General features: G+C 44.7%; 1 protein-coding gene across 4 annotated transcripts in view; it reads left to right on the forward strand.

Moving 5' to 3' along the window:
• The window catches only part of slc4a11 (solute carrier family 4 member 11), an 82,061-nt gene that overhangs the window by 1,849 nt on the left and 53,039 nt on the right, over positions 1–27,173 (forward strand). Inside the window, exon 1 of one of the 4 annotated variants that reach the window (XM_028396174.1) lies at positions 14,525–14,682. The exons of 2 other annotated variants lie outside the window; for them this stretch is intronic. In XM_028396174.1, coding sequence (XP_028251975.1) covers positions 14,646–14,682 — 37 coding nt within the window. In that variant the 5' untranslated portion in view covers positions 14,525–14,645. Of the gene's footprint in view, positions 1–14,524; positions 14,683–27,173 lie in introns of those variants that run through there. One more of the 4 variants, XM_028396176.1, reaches the window with a different exon arrangement.

A 27,173-nucleotide genomic window follows, 5' to 3' on the forward strand; every position in this document is an offset into this window, starting at 1 on the left:
GAAGGTCCAGGCTCAGGGCTCAGTGTTGTGATCATGGCCTGAATGTGTGCATACCGCATACTGCATGCAGCAGTGTGTGTATTGTGGGGGCAGAGTTGAGACTAAGACCCTGTTCACACTGAGGAAATCAATCCGGCTAAAGCGGGATTCGGGCTGTATCTGGATATATCCGGATAGTTTTATATCTGGATAGTCTGAACAACGCGAATCCAGGTATATCTGGATAGATCTCGATCCTTGATCCACCTCTCAAATGTGCCTCAGGTCTGAATGCAAATCCGGCTAGCGAATCCAGCTAGTGGAGTGATACTTCGGGTTCATGGGGACAGTGTCCGGGTCGCGTACAAAAGCCGTCGAACAACAACAGCTTTGCTGTTTATTTTCCACAGGGCTACAAAGGAATAAACTGCAAACGAAAGAACGAGCGGCACGGGAAAAACACAAAAAGGATGGAAAAAGGATGCGCACGCACGGTCCTACCACGGCCTGAACGGACTCTGTATATTACGAGGCGCCACCTAGCGGTTTGGAGGACAACAAACAAGCTGGATTAAGCCGGATTGAGCGCGGACGCGCATGTGTGATAGCCAGATTTGAAAATAGTTCTGAACGTGTCCATCTTAAAGGCTATCTGGATTCAATCCCACTCCAGCTGGATTGACTTTCTCCAGTGTGAACGCGGCCTAACAGGTATATATACATGCAGGCTGTGATGTAGTGATGGTTAATATGATGTTATGGATCAGTAAACAACAGAAATGTGCCGCTCCTCTCTGCAGATGTTAGACTCAGCTCTCATTTTCACCTCCTCCACTTCCATTTACTCAGCTAAATATTGTTCAGCATGTATCCCGGGCTGGTAATGGATGCAGAATTTATTTAAATTCCTCATTATGAACAAACATCATTCCGTGTAGCTGTGTCTCGCCCTCCGCCTCCCCGGTCTGTCCTAACATAATGGTGTCAGTGGTGTGTTTATGGACACACAGGACTCTAGTTGAGAGTGTTAATTGTTTGTTAAGTGTGGTTAATTAACCGCTGTCTGTCGCCACTGCAGAGGAATCAAGTAGCTACTGCTGAAGCCATTAATCAATCAGCTCAGACGAGGACAGCCGGCGAGCTCCCGGCTCCCTCGGCTGCCTTTAAAAGCCTTTTTATTTGCTCAGGTTTAAACGGAGGCATCCGTGCGTCGGTGCTGAATTGGCCTGATTAAAACTTGGTTGGAGTTACGGCGGTGAAGTTAAGGACGCCTGGGACGCGCCAGAGGTGCAACAAGCAGATGTTCACTGTTGTTTTATTTATCGGTTTGTTATTGATGTATCAAAGGGATGCTTACCCACAACATGGCAGAGCCCTGCGAAGTTATTATGAAATGGAATCTGATAAAAACGGAGAAAAACATTCGCTGTTTTATACACGCACTTTACAAAATGTTCCTGCTTACAGTGTGACACGGTGTATCCATGGCAACAGTCTGCTTCCTTTTTCTGTTGACACAGATGAAAATTTTCCTAAATATTCTCAGGCTCATATTTATCCAGCCTTGTCATGAAAACATGGACGTTATGATCAGACTGACACCTTTGAGTCACGCCGGATCATTAACTCTGGTCAAAATGTTTTCTTAGGTGTCCGTGTTGTTTCAGCAGCACGTCTGTGACAACACTTTGAACCTCCCTCACGCTCCACATTGATCATTTTTTAACATAAAGGGAGTAATATCTGACACTTTTTTCTATTTGTGTGCTAATTTTGGCACTTTTTGTTGCCGATGATTCAAAAATGACTGACAAATTAATCAATCAAATTATTATTAGCTCCTAATGATGTGTGTTAACCCATATTTTGACAGACAGATGCTGAAATGAGGGGTTAAATGTGTCGTGTTCTGCTTAATGAGAAGATGTTAGTGGTAGCTGTTGCTCATGCAGGCAGTGCACCCTTGTTAGTGTAAAGAATCCTGCAGTACTGACACACCCGTTAGTCATTCGGGTCTGCATGTGTGTGTGTGATGGAGTGTGTGTGTGTGTGTGATGTGATTGTGTGCCTTTTCATGACAGACACATTTTGTTATTCTCCTCAGCAAGCGGCACTCGGCCAGCATCTAAAAAAACTGGACAATGTGAGGCAGGAGCCGGTGAGGAGGAAAGGAAATCCCACCCAGTGTTTGTCCACTGACCGTGTCTTCCTGCTCCCAGCACAATACAACAAGGTGCCCTTTGCAGTTTATTGCAGCTTTTTTTTTTTTTTTTTTAATGCGCTGTGTAGCTGAACAGAATTTTAAAGCGTGCCGCAGAGTGACATTTTTAGTTATTTATTTATTTATTTCCTGGACGGGTTTCGACCTGTTTTGATAATAGTGAAACAAAAAAAATATTAATAGCTCAAAGTAGGAGCCTGGAGCTGATAAAAGGAGAATGAACGTCAGGAAATTGTAATTTTTTACTTCTTTAAACACATATCAGATAAATCAGCACATGCAGCCTGATTGGATTTAACATTAAGATATTGATCTTAATGTTAAATCCAATCAGGCTGCATTCAGGACTATATGCTCCAACATTTACTAATGTTCAGGATATCAGTTAAAGAATCAGGCTTGATATGATTTATCATATATATAATTATATATAGAGAGAGCGAGTCCTCTAGTTAATGCAGTTATTATATGTAATTCAATTGTACAAAGGGATGTTATCTTTGTTATAGTTATTTTTTATCAGTTATTATAATTGCTATTATAAAAATCATTAAAAAAAATCTTGATTATTGATTTTATAAAAATGTAAAATAATCAGGAATCGCTGTGTTCAGGTCTTCTCCACTTCACAAAGGATGTTTTCAAACTTAGAAAAAAATGTCATGTGACTGCCGGTCTCACAAGTGTTAATCATGGCTTCCTAGTTTCACTGAGAAGTGCAGAATTTTTTTATTTTTACTGAATTTTGTTAATGCAAATGTTTGATTTTATACATAATTATAATTATTATCATCATACCAACGTGAAGTTCGGCGTCTGTCTGTGAAGGATAAAAGCTTTGGTGCAGAGTTCTGCAGGTTGATGTGGTGTGTTTGTGTGACAATTTAAACAAAAAATGTAATTTATATATAAACATGTGTATTTGGTTAAAGTGATGTAGACAATGTGCTGAGGCGGCAGGATGATCCATGTTGCTGATGTGACCATTTAACTCGTCTCACTTGAAAGTTAAAAGTGTCTGTGTCAGCACGGCTTCCCCATGAGGGCTTTTGGAAATGTAAAGACAACACAAACATTTCCTGTGGAGTGCAGCGAGGTGTGTGTGTGTGTGTGTGTGTGTGTGTGTGTGTGTGTGTGTGTGTGTGTGTGTGTGTGTGTGTGTGTGTGTAGTATCACGTTGAAGAGGGAAACACGGAGGGGAAGCTGCAGGTTAAAGGCCGTCGCTGCTGTTTCTGCTTTATCTGGGCCACACCAGGGCAGCCAGAGAGGAGTTGTGTCTTTAATGGAAATCGATGTACAGACTAAATACAAACTGATAATAATAAATATTTCGATAAACCCACAGTGGTGTGGGAGCCCCCCCTCAGAGCGTCCAGCAGAGGGCAGTGTGTATGTGTCCGTGCTCGATCCTCTGTTTACAAGTCCTCAGAGGGGACTGTATCTTTACTGGCATAGTTTCCTGCACACAGGAGCTTCATATAAACCTGAACAGCACGTTTAGTCTGCACAGGAGCAGGATGATTTGAATTCTACTCAAGCATTTAAAGACAGCAGTATCCTGTAAGGTCATCTTTTATGTGGCGTTTATCGCCTCTCTCTGTGCGGCTTCATTCTCCTGTGGGGGTTCATAAACTCTGCTGCTCTTTGGAATATTTGTGGTGCAGTGTTTGGAGGGTTGCTGGTTCTACTTCTCTCTGAGAAGATCTCGGCAGGGAAAATCAATAGGAAACAGTGGTGTGCCCTCCGGCTGACAGGACCGCGTGTGTGTGTGTGTGTGTGTGTGTGTGTGTGTGTGTGTGTGTTAGGGGGTGCAGCAGCTCCTGTGCTGTGAGCGAGAAGGTGCTGAAGGATGCTGACCTTCCTCCTTTGGATGAGGGTCCAAACTTTGCCTCGTTATTCCTACAGTTCAGGCAGGTCCTTCTTTACCAGAGCAGGGAGGGGACCGGTTGCTTTCCCTCTGCTAGAGAACATGGCTGATGTTGGGCACATGTGAGGATTCATTCTGTCACACTGAGGACTGCTTTTGTTTTATTTTGCTGCCAAACAAAAACTGAAGCTTTTGAACTGAATCCTAAAATTCTGTCCAACATATTTTGCTCATCAGAAAAAAACGTATTTATAGTTTATATAAATACGTTAAAAATGACCTGAGAATGCAGCAGGTGCATTTTAATCCATGTTTCTGATGCCTACATTACCCACGATGCAAAGATTCAGGTGTGTTATCCTAGCAGCACATGTGTGGTTTTAAGCTCAGGGGATTGTAGGAAGTCCAATCCCAGGTCTGGACTCACTATATGTTGACCGGATCCAGAGCTGCAGACCCCACCCACCCACACAGCAGGCTGGTTGTGCCTCTTCCTTCCAGGAAGAAGTATAGAAACATCCAGACTCTTACCAGCCAGAGCTGTGAAATCAATCACACACACACACACACACACACACCGGATCCCTGCAGACACACATTCACACCCTTTGCTAAAGTCCGTGATGTGCATCCCGCTGGACCTGCCCATGTCATTACACTGCAGCATACCTCTATGTTTATTATTATTCTATTTTGTGTATTTATTGTCTTTTTGTATATATGTGACACAATGATGTTAAAGGTTCCTGAGGTATCTGATGTAGCCTCTGCAGAGGTCTACAGCTCTGCATGCTTTGCCCCAGCACATGAATCAATCTGATTAGAGTCGGATATAGAACTAAATTCTATAATGTCAAACATAAAAATGTTTTATTCCAGTATTGATGTAAATCTGTTGTCCTATAGAGGATTTATTACCACATAACCAACTCACATGACCACTGATCAATGGAAGGGAAGATCAATGATATCCAGATATATGTTTTCTTTTTGCAGCACGAATCGGTGCAGAGCTATAGATTTGATTTGATTGTTCTTTTGGATCAGTCCTGACATGTTAGCATGGCTAGCAGCTAACCGCACAGTGCAGCAGTCGCAATAATTACAGTATGTGTGATGTCTGTAGGAGCCGGCGGGCAGCGTGAGAGACACCGAAATATACAGGAGAAGAGAAAAGACGCTGCACATGTGTGCTCCTTTACTGCGTCCTCCTCATTAACCGTGATGATGATGAATTACTGATGAAGTGAAGATGGTGCTGATGACAGAGCAGACCAAAAATACTGTCAGACTCAGGTGGAGCTGGGCTCGGTGCCTGCAGGTTAAAAACAGGCGTCCATGTTGCCACATTTACAGCAGACGGCTCTCATTCCCAGCCTGAACTACCCCATGTGAGAGTGTTCAGCAAACGTACACACCAGACAGTGCATCCCTGCACGGGTGTGTGTGTGCGTGTGTGTGTGTGCGTGTGTTCACCTGTGTCATCTCGGTTACATTTCCATGAGCCGTGTTTTTTTTGCCTGAGAGAACATAATCAAGTTGTTCTTCTCCAAATTAAATCTGTAGCTAGTTTGTGACCTGAAATATGCCCTCATCCCCTTGGCAATACTTACAGCTCCGTACTGAATGCTGCCACACACACACACACACACACACACACACACACACACACAGCCATATCCATAGAGAGGGAATTGCAGGAGGCTATATTCTGATAGCTCCTGCAGAGATGTGTACGGGCAGCAGAGCAACAAGAACCAGCTGCTCCCCTCATCCTTCTTGTCTTTCTCATTCTCTTCTTCCTTTCTCCTCCTCCTCCTCCTCCCCCTCTTCCTCTTCATCATCTTCCTCCTCCTCCTCCTCCCTCTGTTTCCTTCATCTCCCCGCTCTCCTTTATTCCCGAGCGTTATTATGATTATCACTGTGCCTCTCCCTCTCTTCCTGTGCCAGAGTACAGCACAAACAACAACAACAACAACAAAGACGACACTGAAGGAGGAAAAAAAAAGAGACAGACCTCCTCTAACACACACACACACACACACACCAGAAAGCTGACAGCTACAACAGCTTATAGGCACAAACAGAAAGACAAAATAGATGCCTGCACACAGACAGGAAGACACGATAGACGCCTACATATGCAGACACTGAGTTGTGGTTAAAACACACTCACACTTATGCATGCTTACAGTAGACACACACACACAGCTGCTAATGAAGGTTGGTCCCAGTCAAAAAGAAAGAGCAGGATTCCCTCACTGATTGATGACTCATTGAGGCACTAGCTGTGGCTGTTTGTTAGTCATTACTTGTCATGCAGTATTACCGCCATCATCTCACTATTCTGCAAAAAAAAAAGTGAAAGTGAAAAGTGCTAGCACTGGTGCAGAGGCATGTTGGCATCCTAATGAGTCGTACGCCACATCCTGACATCTGGCACAAGGACAAAAGGACACGGCGTTTACTGCAGCAGCACGATCCGGCACAATGCTGGACTACAAATCAGTTACATCTCGTAATTTCCGCAGGCCTCTGCTTAATATGGCTGCGTGGCAGAAGCGGGCAGCAACAGCTAGAAATGATTATTTCCTACGACAATGACACGTTTAAAGCACGGTGTATTGACACAGCTTTATTTACGCTGTGACCGGCTGCTCCGGCTCTGTTGTTTAGAAAAGGTGTACACCACAACCCCTCTTAACAATCACTCTTTGTCATTGTTAACCGAGTTGAGAGAGAAGAGTCCGGATGTCTTTGTAGTCATGCCCGATCAATAAACAATAAATGTAAGGTCTGAACGACCCAGTTCAAGCCAGGCTAGGCAATGAAAGAAAGCTAGCGAGATTGGAAAGCAGCATTACACAGGGAGTGAAGCAGGCGTGTGGTCGCAGAAACCAACCAATCAGCTCTTTAAGAGGTGTCACTTAACGTTAGCTAACCAGCTAGCCACAAGATAACAAGTGAGCCAGGAAAGAGAAGCTGTAACCATGAGAACAACAACACCTCATGAGACTAGACCCAACTCTCCTGGTTGAAACCCTGGTGTGGTTGGACCTCCATCACCTTTGCAGGGTCCTAGGAAGGGTGCAGTCGCTTTTATTGGCTAAACATCTTGTGTCGGTGCCAGACATATGTCCGAAAATCGATTCTCCAATTCTGAATCGATTCTCATCTTATTTTCTAAAGATCGATTCGTACGTCCAAAGATCGATTTTTTACTTTTAACTTGGTGAACTTTAACCCCATTAGTCGCGTCATTGAATTCACGTATGTGCGCTTGGTGTGAAGATATCAAAACAATCAACATGGCGTCGATCACTAGCGACAACGTTAGCCAAGCCCTGGTTTTGAAAACGTCCAAAACAGTTACTATATGGTCCCATTTCAGGTTCAGAAACGACGAAAAGAAAGATACGCTCGAGAAAAGCCAAATGGAAGTGAAGTATTGCAGAAATACGACCAACCTCAGGAACCACATGTTGACACCAAGAGCTCATGTCCAAGCCGCCCACAACAGTTGAAACTCAAGCAAAAGCTACAACTACCAGCTAATCCTGCACGTTCTCTCAAAATAACCGAGGCGATTGCATGTGTCATTTGCAAAGACATGCGCACATTCCGTTGTTTAAAACGAGGGCTTCCCAGAGGACTCCAAAGTTGTTAAGGACATCAAGGATGAGATCAAGAAAAGCCTGAGCACAAGGTAGGCCTATGCTGTGTGTGTGAGAGAGAGTGAGGGGGGGGTAAAAGGAAACATAATTAAAGGAAACATTATTACCCTCCTGTCATTGTATAAATTAATTTAAATGTGTGAAATTTAAATTTCAGGTATTTGAACCAGAAGGACATGCTGTGTGTTGCCTCAGCTGTCGATCCAGGCTTCAAAGTGAGGAGGAGCCAGACAGCACCTTTTCCAGACTGAAGCAGTGGTTGGGCTGGAGGACAGCTCACACAGTCTGTCTTTAAGTCAAGTTTAACTTCCAGTTTTTTATTTGCACTTTCTTGGCCTTTCTCTATATTTTTGTTCTATTTACAGTACGAGTTAAAATGTCCAGTGTTCGCACTTTAAAGGCAATTGAACGTCTTAGACACTTATGTCTCCTAAGGTACTGTACCTTTGATTTTTATTTAGATACTTTAAAGCCATGCTTTGAACTCTGTTTACATTTACACTGGCTGAGAATGTATTTGTTTTTTATATTGATAATTAAGTGCATTTGTATTCAACAGCAACAGATTTGGGTGAATTCTTATATATTTTTAATAATGCAAGCGGTTTTAATAACATTAACCAGAATCAAATCGAATCGAATCAATTCTGAATCTTGAGAATCGGAATCGAATCGATTCTTGAAATTTGAATCGATACCCAGTCCTAGTCGGTGCGATAGTTTGTTGTCAGGTCCTTTAGGGTCAAGAGAGGATGGAGTAGCATGTCTAACATAGAGATAATTCAACCACCAACCAGCATGACATTGTAATGGATTCCTGATGCCTCCTCTGTGTGAACATGGAGGACACATACCTTTGGACCATTGTGTCGCTCTTTGTGTAGCTTTGTGGTCATTGTGGTCATTGTCAAAGCCGTCACTGCTGGTTAGCTAGTTCTACTGCTTCTGCATTGTTTATTTTATTTAGTTTAGTCAATGCATTCATTTAGTTATTGATTGATGGAAATTGCTTTCCATACCTCCAGACTGGTAGAAATGTTTGGCTTGGGTGTGTTTACATTAACTCTGTGGTTCTTACATCGCTGGTGGAGCCCCCACCCCCCTCATGAGCCTGGTGAGTGGTGAGTGCTCTGATATAAACCTGTACTTTATGTATGTGTTATCTATTCATGGCTGCTTTCTCCTTCTTCAGCGGGCGGGCTGAGAGACACACATCCACAGCGCAGATGGCTGTGTCAGGATTCAGTCTCAGTGCATGTGGTTACCAGGCGGGGGGCCTAACTGCTAAACTCTCTCTGTCCACCTTATTGCTTTTTAGTGGTTAAGGCGGTTCACAAGTGGTGATTCATCACTCACTAACACACTCACTCACTCGTGCACACCGAGCTGTCAGCTTACCAGAGGCCTTTTCCCACCTCCAGCCTCACAGCAGCAGCTGATGATGACTGGTCTCAGATCAGCTGCAGGGTCTTTCCAGCCGCACTCAGGATCATCTGAAAGTGAAGTATTTTTTTAGACCTCCAACTTCAGGTGTGTGGTGAAACTACCTTTTGATGCCAATTAGCTGGTGGAAGTGAGACACTTTTAACCAGATGTTTGGCTCTGATTAGAAACAAAAAGGAGACCTGACTTCAACCTCTCTGCTGGAGGCTAAGGTCAGACAGCTGCCTCCATTAAACCTAATATAAAATGTATAATATTAAATATGTATATATATATATGGCTATACTTCTGATCTGGTTACATCATATTCTCTGTATTGACTGGGTGCTTCCACATTGGAAAAAGACGCCATGCTTCTAGTTTTTAGTCGGGTCCCATCCACTAACATGGAGAAGGCGGGGCTCATGATCTCTACTCCAGCCTGCCACCAGGGGGCGATGCAGATATTTTGGCCTCACCTTTAAGGAGCTGTCATGTCGTCCATCTTAATAAACCGTCATTGACTCTGTGGCCAATTCATGTACAGGAATACACTTTTATGTTAACAGTGTTTTTGTAATCGGTTTCACCATCAGGAGGGGAAACATCTGTAGATTTAACCCTTTCAACCCCACGGCCCCCTTTTATGGGGGCTTTTATAGCTATTCCATATCACATTAAACAGGAGAAACTCTACTACAAGCACATATAAGTCATATTTACAGACATCAAACATCCAACACCATGCAAATCATTCATCAATCAATCAAAATTCTCTCATATCAAGTCGACCCACTAACCTCATGGTTGTTGCTAGCTGTCTGATACTTCAAGCCACACAAACAAACAAGGTGTCATATGAAAGCTGAGACTTTGACAATTGACACTGTTACATTTGTTTTGCTATATTATGAATATTCGGTAAATTAGCGGCCAAAGAATATAAAAGTAAAATTAGGATCTCTGGACAGAGATCCAATCCTGCACAGCTGCCCCCGTTTTTTGTCAAAGTGACTTAAAGTAAGTAGACAGTAAGGGTTGGGTGTCAGGGACAGTTGAAGGCAGCATATGGCTGTGGCAGGTTATGTGGTTCCACTTATGCTGCCCTGGTTTTTCTGTCACACACTGATTGCATTGACATCTGGCCAAAAAACAAGCGACACTCAGGGCTGCTTCTGTTTTCTGGGCTTTGGTTGCAGGTGAGGCGGTGTATGTTCTGACATGTTCTGTTCTTAACAGCTGTGTGTTGTACTGGAGTCTGGTTCCTGGCTATGATGGCAGCTATAATTAGATTAAAAATTAGTTAAATATTTCTGTTTACATAACTCTCTCTTTTTCCCCCCTTCTCATGATATTTTGACAGCAATTGCCAAAACTGGTTCTCGCTCTCCAAATAAATCCTCTGCTCCTCCATGTTTGAGGCTGGAGCAGAATTAGTGTGAGATGTGCAGAATAATTCAAGCTAATGTATGAATATGTGTCACTGCTCATAAAGCTCAGCTGATACATGACCTTGGATGATATTTATGGTGAAGTTAAGTTGTTTTTTTACTTTAAAATTAAAATGTCTCCATGTGAATGAAGGTTGCTGGAGCTGATAAGTTTATTTCAGCTGTCCAGCAGCATTCCTGTTCAGTATCACCTTCAACACATCATTTGTCTGGTTTCTTTTGGCCGATGCAGGCAGCTTTAGAATTCCACTTTTAACTACCTGATGGCAACCAGACATACTGAGTGACAAGCTGGTGAGTGGAGCCTGTGGAGAGCCAAAAACATGGAGCTAAAACTGGGCTAACGTTCACCAAAACCAACCGAGCAGCTCTCGCAAAACATATCCTGATAGGAGATGATAATAAATATCAAGGTCTCCAGGCTCAGACAGAGTGCAGCAGCAGCAGCTATGCCTATTGCACCATTTCCCAAGAGAGCTACATTCCTGCAGAATGCATGTCTTTTAGAAAGCTGACAGGGCAGGTCTGATATGACCTTTGACCTCAGTCACAGGCTGACAGTCAAAGACAGTTTTTAGTGCATCCAGAGTGCATATAGATACAATGTCCACATCAAATTCAGACTAATAGAAATGCAAACAGAATCTATGGTTGGTGTTTGTAGACTGGCTACAACGCCGAAATAAATATTCTGCTGGCAAACCTGGAGCAAAACCAGCACGTCCTCATGGTCTGGGCCAAAGACAGAGAGTGTGTTTGAAATCACTCCCTAATCACTGCATAGGGCCCTATATAGAGCCTCTACCATTTTGTAGTGCTGTCTGAGTTCTTAGTGAGAAATTATAGACCCCATACAGGGCCCTCAATGTATCCCACAATGCATCTTGAAAAGTAGTGTCCATCCGATGGTCACTAAAATATGTACCATCGATATGCGATATGTACCATCGTGCATTGCACAGACCAGCGAAAAGAACGATCTTGTCTTATAAACATAATGATGGTTTGAAGAATGTAGCATGACCGGCTGTGTTTGATTTATTAATGTTTTGCCATAAGACGTTTATTGGGCTATAACGGCACAAACTGCTAACAACGTAGTTTGTTTAGCCGGCAGAGATCGGCTTGTTTAATTTGCGACAAAAATGACGTCATTAACTGCGACAGAAAATGACGGAGGTAGAGTCCGAAATGTCTGAAAATGCTTTCACAATGAGTTCACTATATGGTGCCCTACACTGAACTCCCCATATGTGGGGTAGGGAGTGAGTGATTTCGAACACAGCCCTAATAACCCTATGGACGAAGCTTCTGTGATGTCATCTGTAGGTTACTTAGGAACCGTACTGAGTCTCGGACCGCCGCCATTGACAGTCCGCCTAAACTCCCACTATAGACCAGTAGGTGGGATCCCTCACAGAATGGGATGTATGTTGCATGTTTATTTCTGCTATAAAGTGGGTTTTAACACGGTGGTCCATGGGGAAGTGACTCACTTTTGGAGCCAGCCCCCCCTGGAGGCTGTAGGGTGAACTGCACTTCCACATGACTGCTCTGACATCATCTGACCGTGGGTGATGGCTGATGGCCACGACCCCGCAGCAGACTTTCAAACTCGATGTGCTTCATCAGAGTTGCAGTTCTGTTTGTTTATACATATAAAACCACACATCTTAGAAACAAAGTGTGTTTTCCTGCAGTCTGAACACAGCTGTGGCTCGTAGCTGCGAATTTTTATCTTCACCATAAAAGTAGAAATGTACAGAAAGTAAGATTTTATTTTCATTTACAGCAGCATTTCCTCTCTGTTGATCTTAATTTGACACCTAACCCAGAGCGCCTCTGGTGCACCCTGCAGCTGCTGTGTTAATGAGATTTGACTTTTCTGAAGCAAATGTAGATCCAGCCTCCAGGTGTCACTTGGAGCACACACGCTGGTAACAAACACTATGGAAAGGTTTGCATCCAGGTTTGATGAGCCGGTTGCTCTTATTGACCTTTGACCCAGGCTGCATAATGTGGCCACTGTGTGTGGTGTTCTGCACTCATCATCACACCTGGGTTTGCACGAAAACACTCTCCTCTGAGGGGAGAGGCGCCCCGGCTCACTGAGTGATGCATTTGCCCTCGCAGTGCGTAACAGTTCTTATGCAAAGTAGACCCACCGGCCAAACCACTCACAGTGATGTTATATTTGCAGGCTTATGCAAATGGCTGACCTTTCACAGAGCATTTACATCAGGGTGAAAAATTTACTTCTTGATCCAATAGCTTCTCTGTCTGGTTTGGTTTACACATCCAAACCAAACTGTTCACGAATACATTACAGGATCATATCTAAAACTGATGCTACAGCTCTATGTAATCACAACAGGAAGTGATTGTTGCTATTGTATGTAAATGTAAAACCCTCCCTCCCTCCTCCTCCAGGGATTTTCCATCTGTTACGAATTCTAATTTCTTGGATTTTAGCTTACAAGATGATCACATTAATTGTAATAGTAAAGACGCTGGTGGTCAGGTGTGGGTGTTGTTATTCCGCCTGTCTGTAGTTGTATCGATGTATTTTTTAGCCAAATTCCTGATCTGTACTGAAACCTGATCCTGCTTTTTAAAGTCTTAACCAGCTGTTTGTGGTGCTTATGAAGCATTTTACTAGAACAACAAAGTAATGGTGCCTGAGGAACAAGGTGGAAAGTCTGAAGGGAAGCCACTGTCCTCCTCTCGACCTTCACCACCAAACACATTAGAATTCTTCACTTCTGTTCACAAGTGAGGGAACAATGGAGCGGAAGATCAGCGGGGGGATCGCTGCTTCGGTCCATCATACCGCTTAGATTCCAGGTGCTCCGTGCATGACAGAAGCGAGTTGAGGTGGTTCAGCAGTAGGCATGGGACGGTTCAGGAGGGTGCTTGTTTTGTTCGGTGCAGGACATGCACACTGCTGGAAAGCACGTATCATTCTGCAGTTACTGTCCTCAACAAACAGCCGGTGCGACCGTGAGGTGGCCTCAAAGGTGGTCAGTCTCACAGGAGCTTGGTGCAGCAGTCTCAGCTGCAGCCAGAGCAGAGAGGAGACCCATACCACTCTGCGTCCAATTGTGGAGATGCAGTTCAGATGTCCCCCTGGCATGTCTGTCCAGGAGGAGGCCCCAGAGCAGACCCACTCTCTGCAGCTTGTTTTCTGGACTGAGTGAGCTTACCTGTCATCAAGGCTGAAGGTCTTTGGCAACTGACTGCAGAGGTGTCAGGACAAATCCGATCTGTCACTTTGGACTTTGGATGGCCTCGTGTTCTTCGCTATAATTTGGCAGAATACACAGTTAGTTTTAGGTTTTTTAGGCTTTTTATCGCACCAAATGTTTGAGTCACTCAAGAGATGAAGAGATTTTATTCCATAGTTAACGATGCATTATCCATAATTTATCTCTCAAATGTTTCTGTGATGGATTATCTGATGCTTGATTTAACATTCAAGATGTTTCTAAAGAGCTTTTCTTCAGTTTGATGTATGTTTGCAAGAGAAAAGCGAAGCAACCCCTCCATGAAGGGTAACACAATTTTCCTCATTGTAGTTCCAACACAAACCCCTTTGAATGCAGGACTTCGTGTGTGTGTCTGTGAGTGATGGTGGAGAGAACTGAGAACTAGTTAAGTCAGCATCAGCTCTATGACAGAGCATGCAGCGAGTTAGCCTGGCTGACAGGATGACATGTTGGTGTTGTTGTGTTGAGAGGTGTGTCCTGACGTAAGGTGTGTCTCGCTGTGTGACGGCCTGCTATAGGCTGGAACCGAGGAGCGCGTGAAGAAAAGTGAAGGCACTAGGACCCAGCAGCGAGCCAGTGAGTAGGCAGGCAGAGTGGGGCTGAGTCACTGCATGTGTCTGAGAGGCAGTCAGAAACAGAGCAGAGCAAGGGAGCAGAGGTGATCTCACACTCATCAGCACAGGATAACACAACCATGATGGGTTGACTTGGGGGGGGGAGGCGGTTGGAGAGAGGAAGTGTGCGTTCGCCACCACTTGCTCAGCTATGGAGACCAACAAAGTTCTTCATTTCGTGCCTTCGGGTAAGTGGATCAAAGATCTGAGAGCGGCTCCTCAGTTGTGCACGACACAGCCTTGACTGGGAGAACCTTGGGGTTCCCTACCTAGTGAAACCTGAGAACCCCCTGTGCAAAACATGTGCAGCCCACTTCCACTTCCACTCTGACGGATGGCAGATGTTTTTGTGCATGTGCTCTACTGTACATACTTGGTGCTGTTTGCTCTTTCTGTGTACTTAGGAATGCGGCTGCTTGTTTTGTATTTTGTTTGCTGGGGAAGTGTGGTTTGGAGAAGCCCCGCTGAGCCTACAGAAATGCAGACATTTTTGCATTTTTGTATGACGTTTGTGTTTTTTTTTTCTTCCTTTTCTTCTTTTTTTTCCTCGTCTTTATCTTGTTTATGTCTGGTATGCGGCACAAGAGGTTCCTGTGTCGTATTTCATCAGTTAAGGAACGGAACCTTGAGAAAGAATAGTATTGCATTTTGCACACGCAGCCAGAGAAAAGCCAGTATACCTGTCGAACGCGGACAGCTGGAATGCAGAGGAAGCCCGGGCTCATAATGCACTTTCTCATGTGTTGCACTGGCGGGGCTCGTGCATGTGAGAGACGGGGGGGGGGGGGGGGGGGGGGGGGGGCTCGACACAGCGCAAGAAGACAATGTGTGTGTGTGAGAGGGGAATTGAGAAGAGAGATGTGTGTGTGTGATGGAGGAAGACAGACAGATTAGTGTTGGTGACAGCCACAGGAGACCAGCGAGTTCTCCCCTCACTGAAAGTCCTCTGAGAGCCCAGAGCCCATTTGGAGGTGTGATGCGGCTGCCTCCTCACTTTCATTGTGCCTGGGAAGGCAGAGCGGGATGCTGCATCTCAGTGTGTGTGTGATGAGGACGTTATGTGGGGACATTATAGTGTTGTTGTGTAGTACACAGCCTTGTGCCGGGCTGTGTCTCTGTGTGGGAGCGTCATGCACTGTGCACACTAACTACATCCCTGAGTGTGTGTCGGGGCGTGATGGACACTGCTGTGGCTCGTCCTCTGAAGAGTCATTTGCATTCATTTGTTTAGGAGCTGATTAGAGGCAGAGAGGGCAGGTCTGATCCGTGCAGCAGAACAATTTAGTTCTGAGCACAGACAGGAATTCAAATGAAAAAAAAATCATAATTCAAATGCAGAAATCAGTTTAAATCTGCAGGAATCTGACGACGTTATTGATCCCTACCTGTGACTCAACAATTACTTTTCCATAGGATTGGATTTTTTTTTCCACACTCACTTTGCTGCCCTCCGGATTTTCAAACAACGCAGAGCGATCTGTTCTGCACAGCAAATCTCAGTATACTTAACAGGAACATGGTGTCCAACGCGACGTTCATCAAGAGCTGCTCACACACTGCAGGGTTTTTTCTTTTCTTTAAACTGGTGTTGTCATCTTAGTGTCGCATTCTTTCCAGATCGTGACATTCTGAGTGGGGTGAAGGAGCAGCTGGCCGGTGTGAGGCAGGTCAGGGCCGTCCACCATTCACTTCATGGAGTTATAAATCGAGCGCCCGGCTCCTACATGTAATTACACGACCTGAGTGTGATGCAGTCACGAGGTGTCGTTTGATTAACCTCTCAGATTTGCTCTCGTAACGTGCAGCAACGAATCACTGCGGCAGAATGCTGCAACTCTGACAGCCATGACTGTGCTTTTACTTTGAAATGTATTGTTCTTACAGATATGAGGAATATTTTGAAGGGCCACAAGTGAAGATTTTCAAAATAATTTTTTGCAAATATTACACACACATACATCACGACATCAAGATATCCTCAAGAAACGCTGCACTCAAAATCAGCACATTATGCAAAATTATGCACATGTTCACTATTATGGTAATTATTTACACCGTATCTCCCAACGTAGGGTAAAATATATTTATTTATTATTATATCACAGTATCAGCCTGTCCACCATGACACCTCATAACAAGAAACATTGCAGTGATTGATTTTTAAATTCATTTTTAAGTCAATATAAATGGTTCTTGTTCATTATTAAGAACGTCAGTAATGATAATGATAATAATAGTGACAGTAATGACAATGGATTATTTTTCATGCACATGCAAATGTGATTAAAAATAGAGCAACAAACAAACAAAAACATGTTATATTTAGGAGCGAGACGTCAAGCCCTGCAGTTCCACCCACGGCCTCTGGGGGGCCAGCTTTAAATGGGAGTTAATCCCTACAGACTCCTATTAAAAATGCGCAATTTACAGCTTAAATAAGCATGTTTACAGCCTGCTACAAAAACTGTTTCAGTCTCTTCTGAAGACCTGTCCCTGCTCACATGACCCTCCGCCCTCTGCTGCTCCTCTGTCACTCCACCTTTTTCCTGTATTTGATGCTGCCAACATGGTGGCAGCCAGAGCCACCCACACACAGACACAAAAAGGTTCAACGATATTTATTTATCAGAGAGGGGCACAGTCACTGTTTACTTGTTTTTAAATAAGTATGTTGAAAGATTCATCTGAGCCCCACCATCGGTGCAAATGACCCGTGGTGTGTGGTTTGTGTGTGAGGGCAAACCGTCGCTTGTTTCCTGTTTCAAAGTCGTGAGGGTTAAATGTTCCAGTGCTGAAAAGGCAGCCGCGTTTCTGCCGTCTTCTTTAAACACTTCTGATTAACTGTCATAATCACAACATAAAGCTGAAATCTCCTGGAGTCATGCTAGCAGGGCGTCAATCTTCAGGTGTGACAGACAGCCCGATAATCAGAGCTGCAGCCGTGACCTGCAGAGCCAGAGAATATCAGCATGGAGGACACATAGTGGCTGTGTGAATTAGTAGTGCGACCATGTGGAAGTGAAGGTGTGTGTGTGTGTGTGTGTGTGTGTATGAGGAAGAAGATGGATGACGTGTTCCTGTGTGCATGTGTGTGTGTGTGTGTGTGTGTGCTGTAGATGTGACAGTGATCTCTGATCAGTATTCACCGCTGGCAACAGATCTCAGAAGCTCCAGCCTCTGAACACAGCCATCTGGGCAGAGGAGAAACACACACACACACACACACACACACACACTAACAAATTATTATACAGTATCACACACACACACACAAGCAGATCTGAAATATCAGAAAAACACATCCATGCAAGACACGACAAGACGACCACACACACACACACACAGAGAAATACACACACACACAGTGTTGTGTCAGATACTGTCCACACACACTGCACATAATTATATACACAATTCATTCTATCTACATAATTCGTTGCTTTACACACACAAAACAATTATGTAGATGTGTCAACACAGACACTCATCATGCACAGTTCAAGGAACACAGAGTGAAGAAGACCACAAATTCATTACAATTACAGCACACACACACACACACACACACACACTGGAGTGTGTTCATAGACACACACACACACACACACACACACACTGGAGGTCTGTTTTTATGTCTCACTTTCTCTTTGGTCCTCCACATGTATACACGTACAAATGTGTGTATTTACACACTTTATTAATGCATGAAACACACACAGAGCTGTGCCATAGACAGGTGTGTATGGGATAGGATCAAATGTTAGAAAGTCTGTGCTTTTGTGTTTTCATGTGTGATGCAAACACCGGCTGTCATGTGTTTTTGTTGTTGGCCGGTGACACACTGGGGTTGTGTGAACATGATCTGCCGCGATGTGGACTGTTTCAGTGGTCAGGCTCTTCCTCCCTGTGACTTCAGAGTGGTGCACCACCAGAAGATCCAGTTTGCGCTTTGTTATGCAGCTTTTTGGTGGCAAACAGACTTTCATAAGCTATATATGTATATGTATATATGTCTATATATGAGGTCCAGATGTGCGGTCTGTGTGGGGGCTGAAGGTTCGCTGCAGGGTTAGAAGCCACCGTCCACGCCTGCAGTGTAAAAATATATGAATCTAACCATGCATCGATGCCAGAGGATGTATTTATTGATCGAATGTGTCGTTTATTTGTGATGATATTTCGGACTAAAGCCCATTATGCAGCATCCTCCCTGCCACTGTGGTTGCAGTCACTTAACTAGCAACACTCTCAGCTAGTGACACCTGAGAAGACTGTGATCACTTTAAAGGAACATGAAGAGTCCCTGTGCTGTGGAGTGATGGCTGCATTCAGAGCCTTCTTTCAGGGCTGTAGGTCTCTTTACAAAATGGATGCTCACGCTGGATTATTAGCTGCACGTCTTTGAGGAGAATTTTTTCAGTTTTTCAGGTGGCCATGAAAATGTGTGCAGCTCTGACTGAATGGGCTTTATAGTGATGAAATCATTGTGATTGGACCTTTACTTTTCTTCCTTTATGAACACCCAGGTTCAGTTTTTATGATTTTTTTCTTGCAGACTGGTAACATCACAGTGTATGTTAGTGTATAACAGAACATGTATATATATATATATATATATATATCTGAATGTAGAATATACATGATCCATGAGATATCCATTGTCTTCGCCACGAGGAGCCTTTAAGTGTATCCTCACTTCCTCCCTATAATGTGGAATTTACAAGCTATTTACTCGGCCTATCTTTATTACCATGTACAGTACAAAAAAAGCCCCACAGCCCCAACGTGGTATTTAACGTTCTACTTTTGCGAACCTTTTAATTCCACATGTCTTCGCCGCTTTATTGCAGCTCCCTCCAGATGTGCATGTATGAAAAGGATCCATTATTGAGAGGATGAAAGCAAAACAGCCTCATTTCATTGGTCAGATAAAACGGGCTTTAAATACTAGTGTGCTGCATCCCAGAGGAGCAGGCAGTAATCATAACGACGAGCTGAATCAGTTAAGACCCAATTGTAGTTATTTTTAACCCTGATTATAAAAGCAGGAAGTCTCACAGTCATTGAGAATTATTGGGAAGTACCTTTTTTTCATGAAATTGGTTGTGAAGCGCTTGTTTTTTTGCATCTGTGTGTGTTTGTAGCAGCAGATGTTTGGATTCAGTGGGTATTTGTGTGAAAACAGGCCCTTTTAGTGCAGAACGGATCCACTTCTTCTACTTTTTGTTTTGCACGTAGAGTTGGTGCGTCTCTACAGATCTGCTCTTCCTGTCCTTCTCCTGCACGCCTGTGACTGTCACTCTACACAGGTTAGCAGCACAGGAAGCAGCACCGAGCAGCAGGCGAGGCGTTCGTTTCAGTTCCTATTCAACATGGCTCCTGCACGGTCCGTCCACCAAGGCGCCGCAGCCTTTTCCAGCAGAGAACAATTTGTGCTGCGCCGGGCGCAAATTTAATTTAAAACCAACACACAAAACAGAGCGAGTGGCAGACATGGCCCTGTGCTGCTCCTCTGCTCATGATGCCACTTTTCTCAGTAATTATTCCAAGATGTCTGAGGATGCCCCAACTTGGACTGTAAAGCTTCTTCATTGATGGACATACACACACACATGCACATGCACATGTGTTTCCTGCAACAAAATGCATTCAGATCTGCAGAGACAGGTCACAGGGATGAGAGCTGCGGACGGTGTTCTGCTTCGTGCTCAGGCTGAGGTTCTGCAGCTGTTGAATGCCGAGTTTCACACTGTGACTGATGTCCTTTTTGTCCTTGTCGCGTGCTTTGAGTCCGTTTGCTGCAGCACCGCACATTCCGGAACATCCACCGTAGTCGTTTAGTGGGTAGTTTAGTAGTGCTGCACAATAAAATGTAAAGGTGTGACGGTGAGCGAGCTGCGAGCACCCGAGACAAATCAGCACAGTTCACACCGAGTGGCAAGGCAAGGGCAGAGGGATCACACAAGACAGACACTAACTGCTCCACACCCAGCATCAGGTGGAGGATTGAACAGGCGGCGAGACGTACTATAGGACGATAAGCTGCAGAACAGTAGGTAGCCAATTTAAATTCTGTCAGTGTGTTGCGGGATACAACTGAGCTCAGCAAAGAGACAGCGAGCAGAGCGGAGCAGGGCAGGGCGCTGACACCGCTGAGGTTAGTGGTTTGAATCTCACCGGGGCCCCGCATACTAAAAAGGTGCCAATGCCCCACTGATTAAAACAGCTTCATGTTTCTCAAATGTCACATCCTCTGTTTTGCTACTTGTAGCATTCAGATGTCCACAATGAGGACCTCACACGAGGCAGAGGGAACACATGGCAAAGCATACAGTAGAATAGCAATTTCTCTCCTGCTGCCTCACATTGATTCAGTCTAGAAACAGTGTCTGTGCACTTCTGCTGGGAGGGAGGGAGGTGGTGGAGGGTGGGGGAACACCACAAATGAAAAGCAGTGAGATGTGCTGACGGGTGGCTGGCTGGCTGGCTGGCTGGAGCAGCATACAGTGGAGAGCGGGTGGAGGATGTCAGACTTGAAAGTGAGATGGTGGCCTGGCTTCAATCGAGCCGGAGGAAGACGTGAATTTGCGAGCAATTAGCAGGAATCCCCCAGCAGTGCCCCCCCTTCCTTTTCTATGAAAATTGTGGCAGCCAATTTCTGCAGCGAGTGGTTGGCTGGTGTGTGTGTGTGAGTGTGTGTGAGTGTGTGTGTGTGGTGCGCTTCAATCACTACACACACACACACAGAGCGGAGCATCCCCGCTGCAGCACCTGAGCATAATCCGACACCTGTGTGTGTGACTGTTAGAGCACATTAGAGGCGAGGTGAGGATGGAGGTATACCAACAGAAGATGGAAGAAAAAAGATGAAATGCTGGGGGTGGAGGGGGTTAATTTGGACTGTGTTCCTGTGCTAACCTCAGTCACGACGTCTTGTCTCGCCACGCAGCAGACGGGGCCGGATTCATCTGTGAACCCGCAGCAGCCCGCTCACCAGAGCTATCAATCGCTCTCAGGTGAAAGAAGCCGAGGATTACTGCAGGGCTTTCAGACCCCGGCACCGAGAGGCACGTTTTTAAAATTCACACAACACAACCAGGGCCAAGAAGTGCTTCTTAATGAAGCACCGAGTGATTATTTCATCCTTTTAGTTTCAGCAGGTCTGTTCTGACAGGCTGCTTTGCTGCACCTTAGCCTGGAGCCGCTCTGCTCTCCAGCATGTTCCCTGCATGCTTCCTGTCAGCCACAAGCTGCAGACGGAGATTCTAAAAACAAAGAAGTCATTCATACACATTAATGCATCGAGGTGTGGGAACAAATGTAAACAAACAGCATATGGCTGAGCGCACATCCTGCATCATCCACCTGCTCGCCAAACAGCTTGGCCGCTCATAGTCTTATGGTGAAAGGGTCCACTGTGACATCATCGACGTCAGACCCGAGCTCGGAGGCACAGATGTCCAGCAGCTCATCCGCTCATTTGGACAAAAGCCTCGCTCGCTCGGGACGAGTGTTTCCTGGGGACCTCTAGTAATTTGTAATAATTGCAGAAGGTCGCCTGTGATCTTAATCCCATGCAAATCCACCATGTTCGTCATTTGTAAAAAACATGTGCATCCCTGCGCTTACAGACAATTATGCAACCACTAACAAAGGTTTATGGATGTTTCAGAGATGGGAATCCTGGAAGGGCTGGGCGTCCGCATACTTCTGCCCATGTAGCTGGGCAGGAAAGCAGGATATCAGAGAATAATGTCGGTCCCCACACTTCCAAATTCCTCTGGTAACATATTGATGGAAACCAGAGCAGCACGGAGACCAAGGCTTCCCATCTAATGTGGGTATTTTGACAGAAGTTTCATCGCTCTTCTGGACTCTCTCTCCTTTTCTGTGTTAACAGTGTAAGCATCCCTCACTGGGGGAGCTTTCTGCAAACATGTGGTTCATTATACCCCTGAGTTTCAATAAGGATTTCTGCCGATCTGCTTGAAGGAAACTGAAGGACAAAAGTAGAGTTTTTCTCTTTTTTTCCAGCTGCTGATATGAGTCATTGTACTTCAAGGTTCTTTGGATAAAAGCAGGATTCACATAATGTGCTGTTTACCTCGGATGCCTGGCTGGAGGATGCTGCAGTACAGTACCTGACTTAAACATGCTGGAAACCTGCAGATAATATGGAGGATTTCTCTTGAAATGAGGCTGGAAGATATACATAAATACATTTTATATTTTTCTGTAGATTTGCCTGTGGAAGGATTTTATTGACGACTTCCTTCTGAAAAATGTTGTGTGTCAGTTCGTGGCCCTTTGTGCTTCAGGGTGCAGTGTAAATGTACATCAGTGAGTATAAAAAAAGGAAGGAACCTGCACGAGGCGGCCGCCGTTGACGGCTGGAGTTGACAACTGAGTGGGAAATTGCACTCAAAGTGTGAGTGTGTGAATCTGACGAGAGGCCGACAAAGACTTGTCCTGACGGAGCGCGGGTGGAACTGACTGTGACCCCGTGGGGTTGGGATGCGTTTAAAGAAACAAGCCGCATCGTGTTTCTTCACATATTACATCATATACATCAGACTTAGCTCTCGGTGGTGTGGTTGGCTGCTTATCTGTTACCAGAGTTACCATTTTTTGGACCACTTCCTGTGAGGATGCACTGTTTTCTGTTTGCATTAAGACAATTTAAATTGTGGTTGATGCATGTGCAGTGTCTTATTTTTTTTTTTTTTTATTTTAGATACTTTAGTAATCCCAGAGGGAAATTGTTTAAGGCTGCTGCCAAGCAGTGTCATACAATGACTAGCAAGGGGCATCACAGGCTAGGGTGAAGTGTCTTGCCCAAGGACACACAACAATGACTTAGGGAGGAGTTGGGATTGAACCACCAACCTTCCGGTTATTGGACAACCCTGCTATGCCACTGAACCACCAATGCTGTATCTTAGTCTGGAAAAAAATGGTGCAAAAAACCATGAGATGAGAGAGGTTTGTCTAAAGAGTGGAAAGGTCTGTTTGAACCAAGCAGGAAGCACAGAGGCTGAGAAATGAAGTCAGTGCAGAGACGTCACCAAACTGCAGTTCCCCCTGCTGCCTCTAGAGGCTGGAGTCAACGTCCATAGACCACAGGCAGCAGAAGAAAACTGTTTTTGGCTTCGTTGATACGTTCCCAACAACTGCTCAGTGAAGATTTATCTAAATAACTTTAAGGGAGTTTATTCTGTTGGTAGTGATGCCTGGAAATCCAACTCAAAACGACCCAGACACTCTGTGAACCCGGAAGTATGATTCACTAGTGGGATTCGCCAGCCGCAATTGCGATTTCGGTGAATCCGGCTAGGTCCACCTTGAGTTCTCTGCTTCTGTATTTAAGTAAACCTCCCAAACAGCTCTTCACAGAACCTTCAGGTGCTGCTTTGTTGTGGTGCCACAGTCCAAACCAGCAGCCCCCGCACCTCCTCTTCATCATACCCGAATGTTCTGGTGGTCGATAAAATCAGAGATAATGATGAAAAATAGTTTTTTAGTTTAGTAGTAAAATGCCCTCAAACTCTCTTTTACTCTTGGGAAATACAGTCCCAACACATACTGTAAATTAGCATTTTTACAACGTGTGCGTAACGATCAAGCCGACTTCTTTAAGATTCTTTTGGAATAAAAAGAAGCGAAGTAAAGGCCAAATGTGGGCCTGCTGTTTAAAATGTGTGTACGAGCACACAGAGCGGCCCCGGAGCGGAGCGTCGGGAGGAATTCCCTCTCCGCCTGGGATCTCTCAGCGACCACAGCTCCAGAGGACGGGTGCCAGGAGAGCCTGCGGGCACAATTAGCCAACAAAAGGGCCGGCCCCCTCCTCCTCCGTGTCGGCCCGTCCCTCGTAGATTCCCCTACAAACGCAGCGGGGGCTCCTTTTAATCTCTTGCCCTCTTCACTTAAGACTCTCAGCCTCACCTCTCCCGTAAATTCCAGGGTTTCGTCCCTCCTGGGGTTCCTGGCATCTGCTTTGCATGTACCTGCAGCGCGCTGCCCCGCAATAGATGGAGGAGGAGAAGCTGGCTCAGTTTCAGGCAGGCTGGTTTATATACACACACACCGAGGGTCGTATAAGTCGACTTCCTGTTGTCTTGGAGCGTTTACATTCACATCAAAACACTTTTGTGATGCAGGACCCGTGCCAGGTCAGAGTAATGGCTGAGTCTCAGCAATAAAAGCAGGTCAGTCCCTTTCAGCTGATTAAATATCCTTCACACATTAGATGTATTGTATCTGCAATGCTCTGAATTTATGGCTTTATGGATTAATCTTGATCTGATGGCATCTCTGGGATGTGCCATAAAAAGCTTTGACACAGTGGTACTCTGAGGGATAAATCTGGTGATTTACTGGTTTCTTCCTGTTGTGCTGTGACTGAAAATAGTTCCAGACAAATGTACAATTTCCTCTGGTCTGGTTTGGAGAAAAGTAAATTAGATTTTTATAAAAAAGACGACATTTTGAGAAGATTTACCTCTTTATTATTGTATTATGTAATGAAGACAACACTGCAGTCCCACAAATGACCACTTGAGGCAAGCAATTTTTTTATCACTAATACACTAATTTAAATGGTATTAAGGTGTAAAATTATGCATAATTAGGGCTGTAACTGTTCGGTTGTTGTCATGGCAGATTACACCTCTTGGCTATTTTTTGATTCGCTGAGAGACGGGAGGCGGAGTCAGTGGCTGCCAAAAAGAAAAAAGCACTTAGGGGACAAATGGCCAAGACTAAGGAAGATCTTTATACATATAATAATGAGAAACGTGTTTATTTCAGTAGAGGTGGACTTTTTAAAGGAGGTCTGTGAGGACTGACTCACTCTTGGAGCCAGCCTCTAGAGGCTGCAGGGGGAACTGCATTATTTTAAATATAACCACATGGGTTTTTCAGTCTAAGCTTCGTTGCCTGAAATTACGGCACCTGTTTACATCATTTATTAAAAAAAATGACTCACTCAGAGGATAAATGATAATGCTGTAATTCAATTGTATTGATCATTTTTCTATAAAACAGACAAACAGACAAACATTCATGCGTCTCCTTCCAGGCTTTTTGGGGATTTCGTCATGTTTCTGTTTGTTTCTCTCTAAAACACTAAACTGCCTGCTGCTTTTAAAGAGAGGGGATTAAAGGTGATGGCCATTATTTAAGCTCCACCCGGACTAGCACTCTTCTTACTTCTCTCACTAAAATTACATCCATCCTGCTTTCAGATTGAGCCCCCCTGTTAGCAACAAAACAACAAAAAAAAACCTTTTTGCTTCTGTGCGGCACATTTCTCATGCCCAGCTGTCTTCTAATAGAGTGGAGAGAGTACGGCGGACCCTCGGTGGGCTTTGTTTACTCGGACAAGTTTTGTTTTCTGTATGTCATGGCTGACGGGGAGGAGCCGGGCTTCCTGCGGCGCCCGGGCTGTAAACGCCACTCTGTGACTCCAGAGGAGAGAGAGGTGGTAAATCACATTAAACACAGGCGCATGCATACAGCCATACCACGGGGCTCCGTGTCTCTGTTCGCCTTGGGCATCTGAATCACAGAAGCGCTGAATTGACTTCATACAGATGTGTGTTTTCCTCTGAAGGACAGTGGGAAGTCATGTTAGCTTCACTTTTTTTTTCTCGCATCAGAAAAGCAGACGGAAAGGGTTGGCTGGCGTTTGATGTATAGCCCACAGCGGTTTGTGGTTCCGCAGATGGAATCATAGCAACATCCCATCTCTACATGTTCTCTCCCTCTGTCTCTCTCTGTCAGACTGCAGGTACTCGCTGTGGCAGTCGGCCTAAAACTGATGCAAAACCACAAAGCCGCCTGTCATCTTTCTGGTTTTTCCCTTTCCCTTTTTTTGATAGCTCATATCAGACGCAGGTTTGAGTTTATCAGGACGAGGGAGCTCGTCATTTGCTGTGTACTGACGCTGCATCAGGTGCTGAGCAGAGCAGTTGACATATTTTGGTCATGTGTATGTTTTGCAGCGTTGAAAGGCCTCACAGCAGATCAGATGAGATGTGTGTGTGTGATGCTGTATCCTAACACACTCTGACTTCCTGCCTGCAAGTCGACAGCTTCCTCTTAAAAAAAAAAAGAAGTTATCGTACTTCTGAGTTATTTGTGTGTTTCTCTTCCTGAAAGACTCGTTTTGCAAGTCAGAGTTTCTTGGTCCAAACACTGTGCTGCTGGTGAAGGATTAGTGACCTCAGAAGGCTTTTAATTCACGTCGGAGTTTCAGCCCCTGCACTAAAGATAAAAGTACCCACAGTCGCACAGTTCAGACGCCTTAAAGAATCTAAATGGAGAGTTTGTGTGTGTGGCAGGTGCACGTCGTAGCTCTGTGCATCCTGCAACAACCTTCTGGGCAAATGTAAAAAGTTGTTGGTATCCAAGTCCTTCAGCTTATTTATTTATGTGTTTGCATGCAATGCTGAATGTTGCAGTAAGATGTGCATGTACATCAGGCTCGTGCAAAATCGCATCGTGTGCAATTAATCGTCAGAAAAACTGTCACGATTAATATTTGCCACTTATCGATTACGGCGATTAGTGCCTTGTCATGATGACGCATTTTTGTGTGCAGCGTGCTCTCACCATCACCCGCAAGCATGTGAGCCCACAATAACAATAATGGTGGAAGGCAGTGTTGTTCAGTTAAATG

Source organism: Parambassis ranga, chromosome 22, assembly GCF_900634625.1.
Source record: "Parambassis ranga chromosome 22, fParRan2.1, whole genome shotgun sequence".
Taxonomy (NCBI): Eukaryota; Metazoa; Chordata; class Actinopteri; family Ambassidae; genus Parambassis; species Parambassis ranga.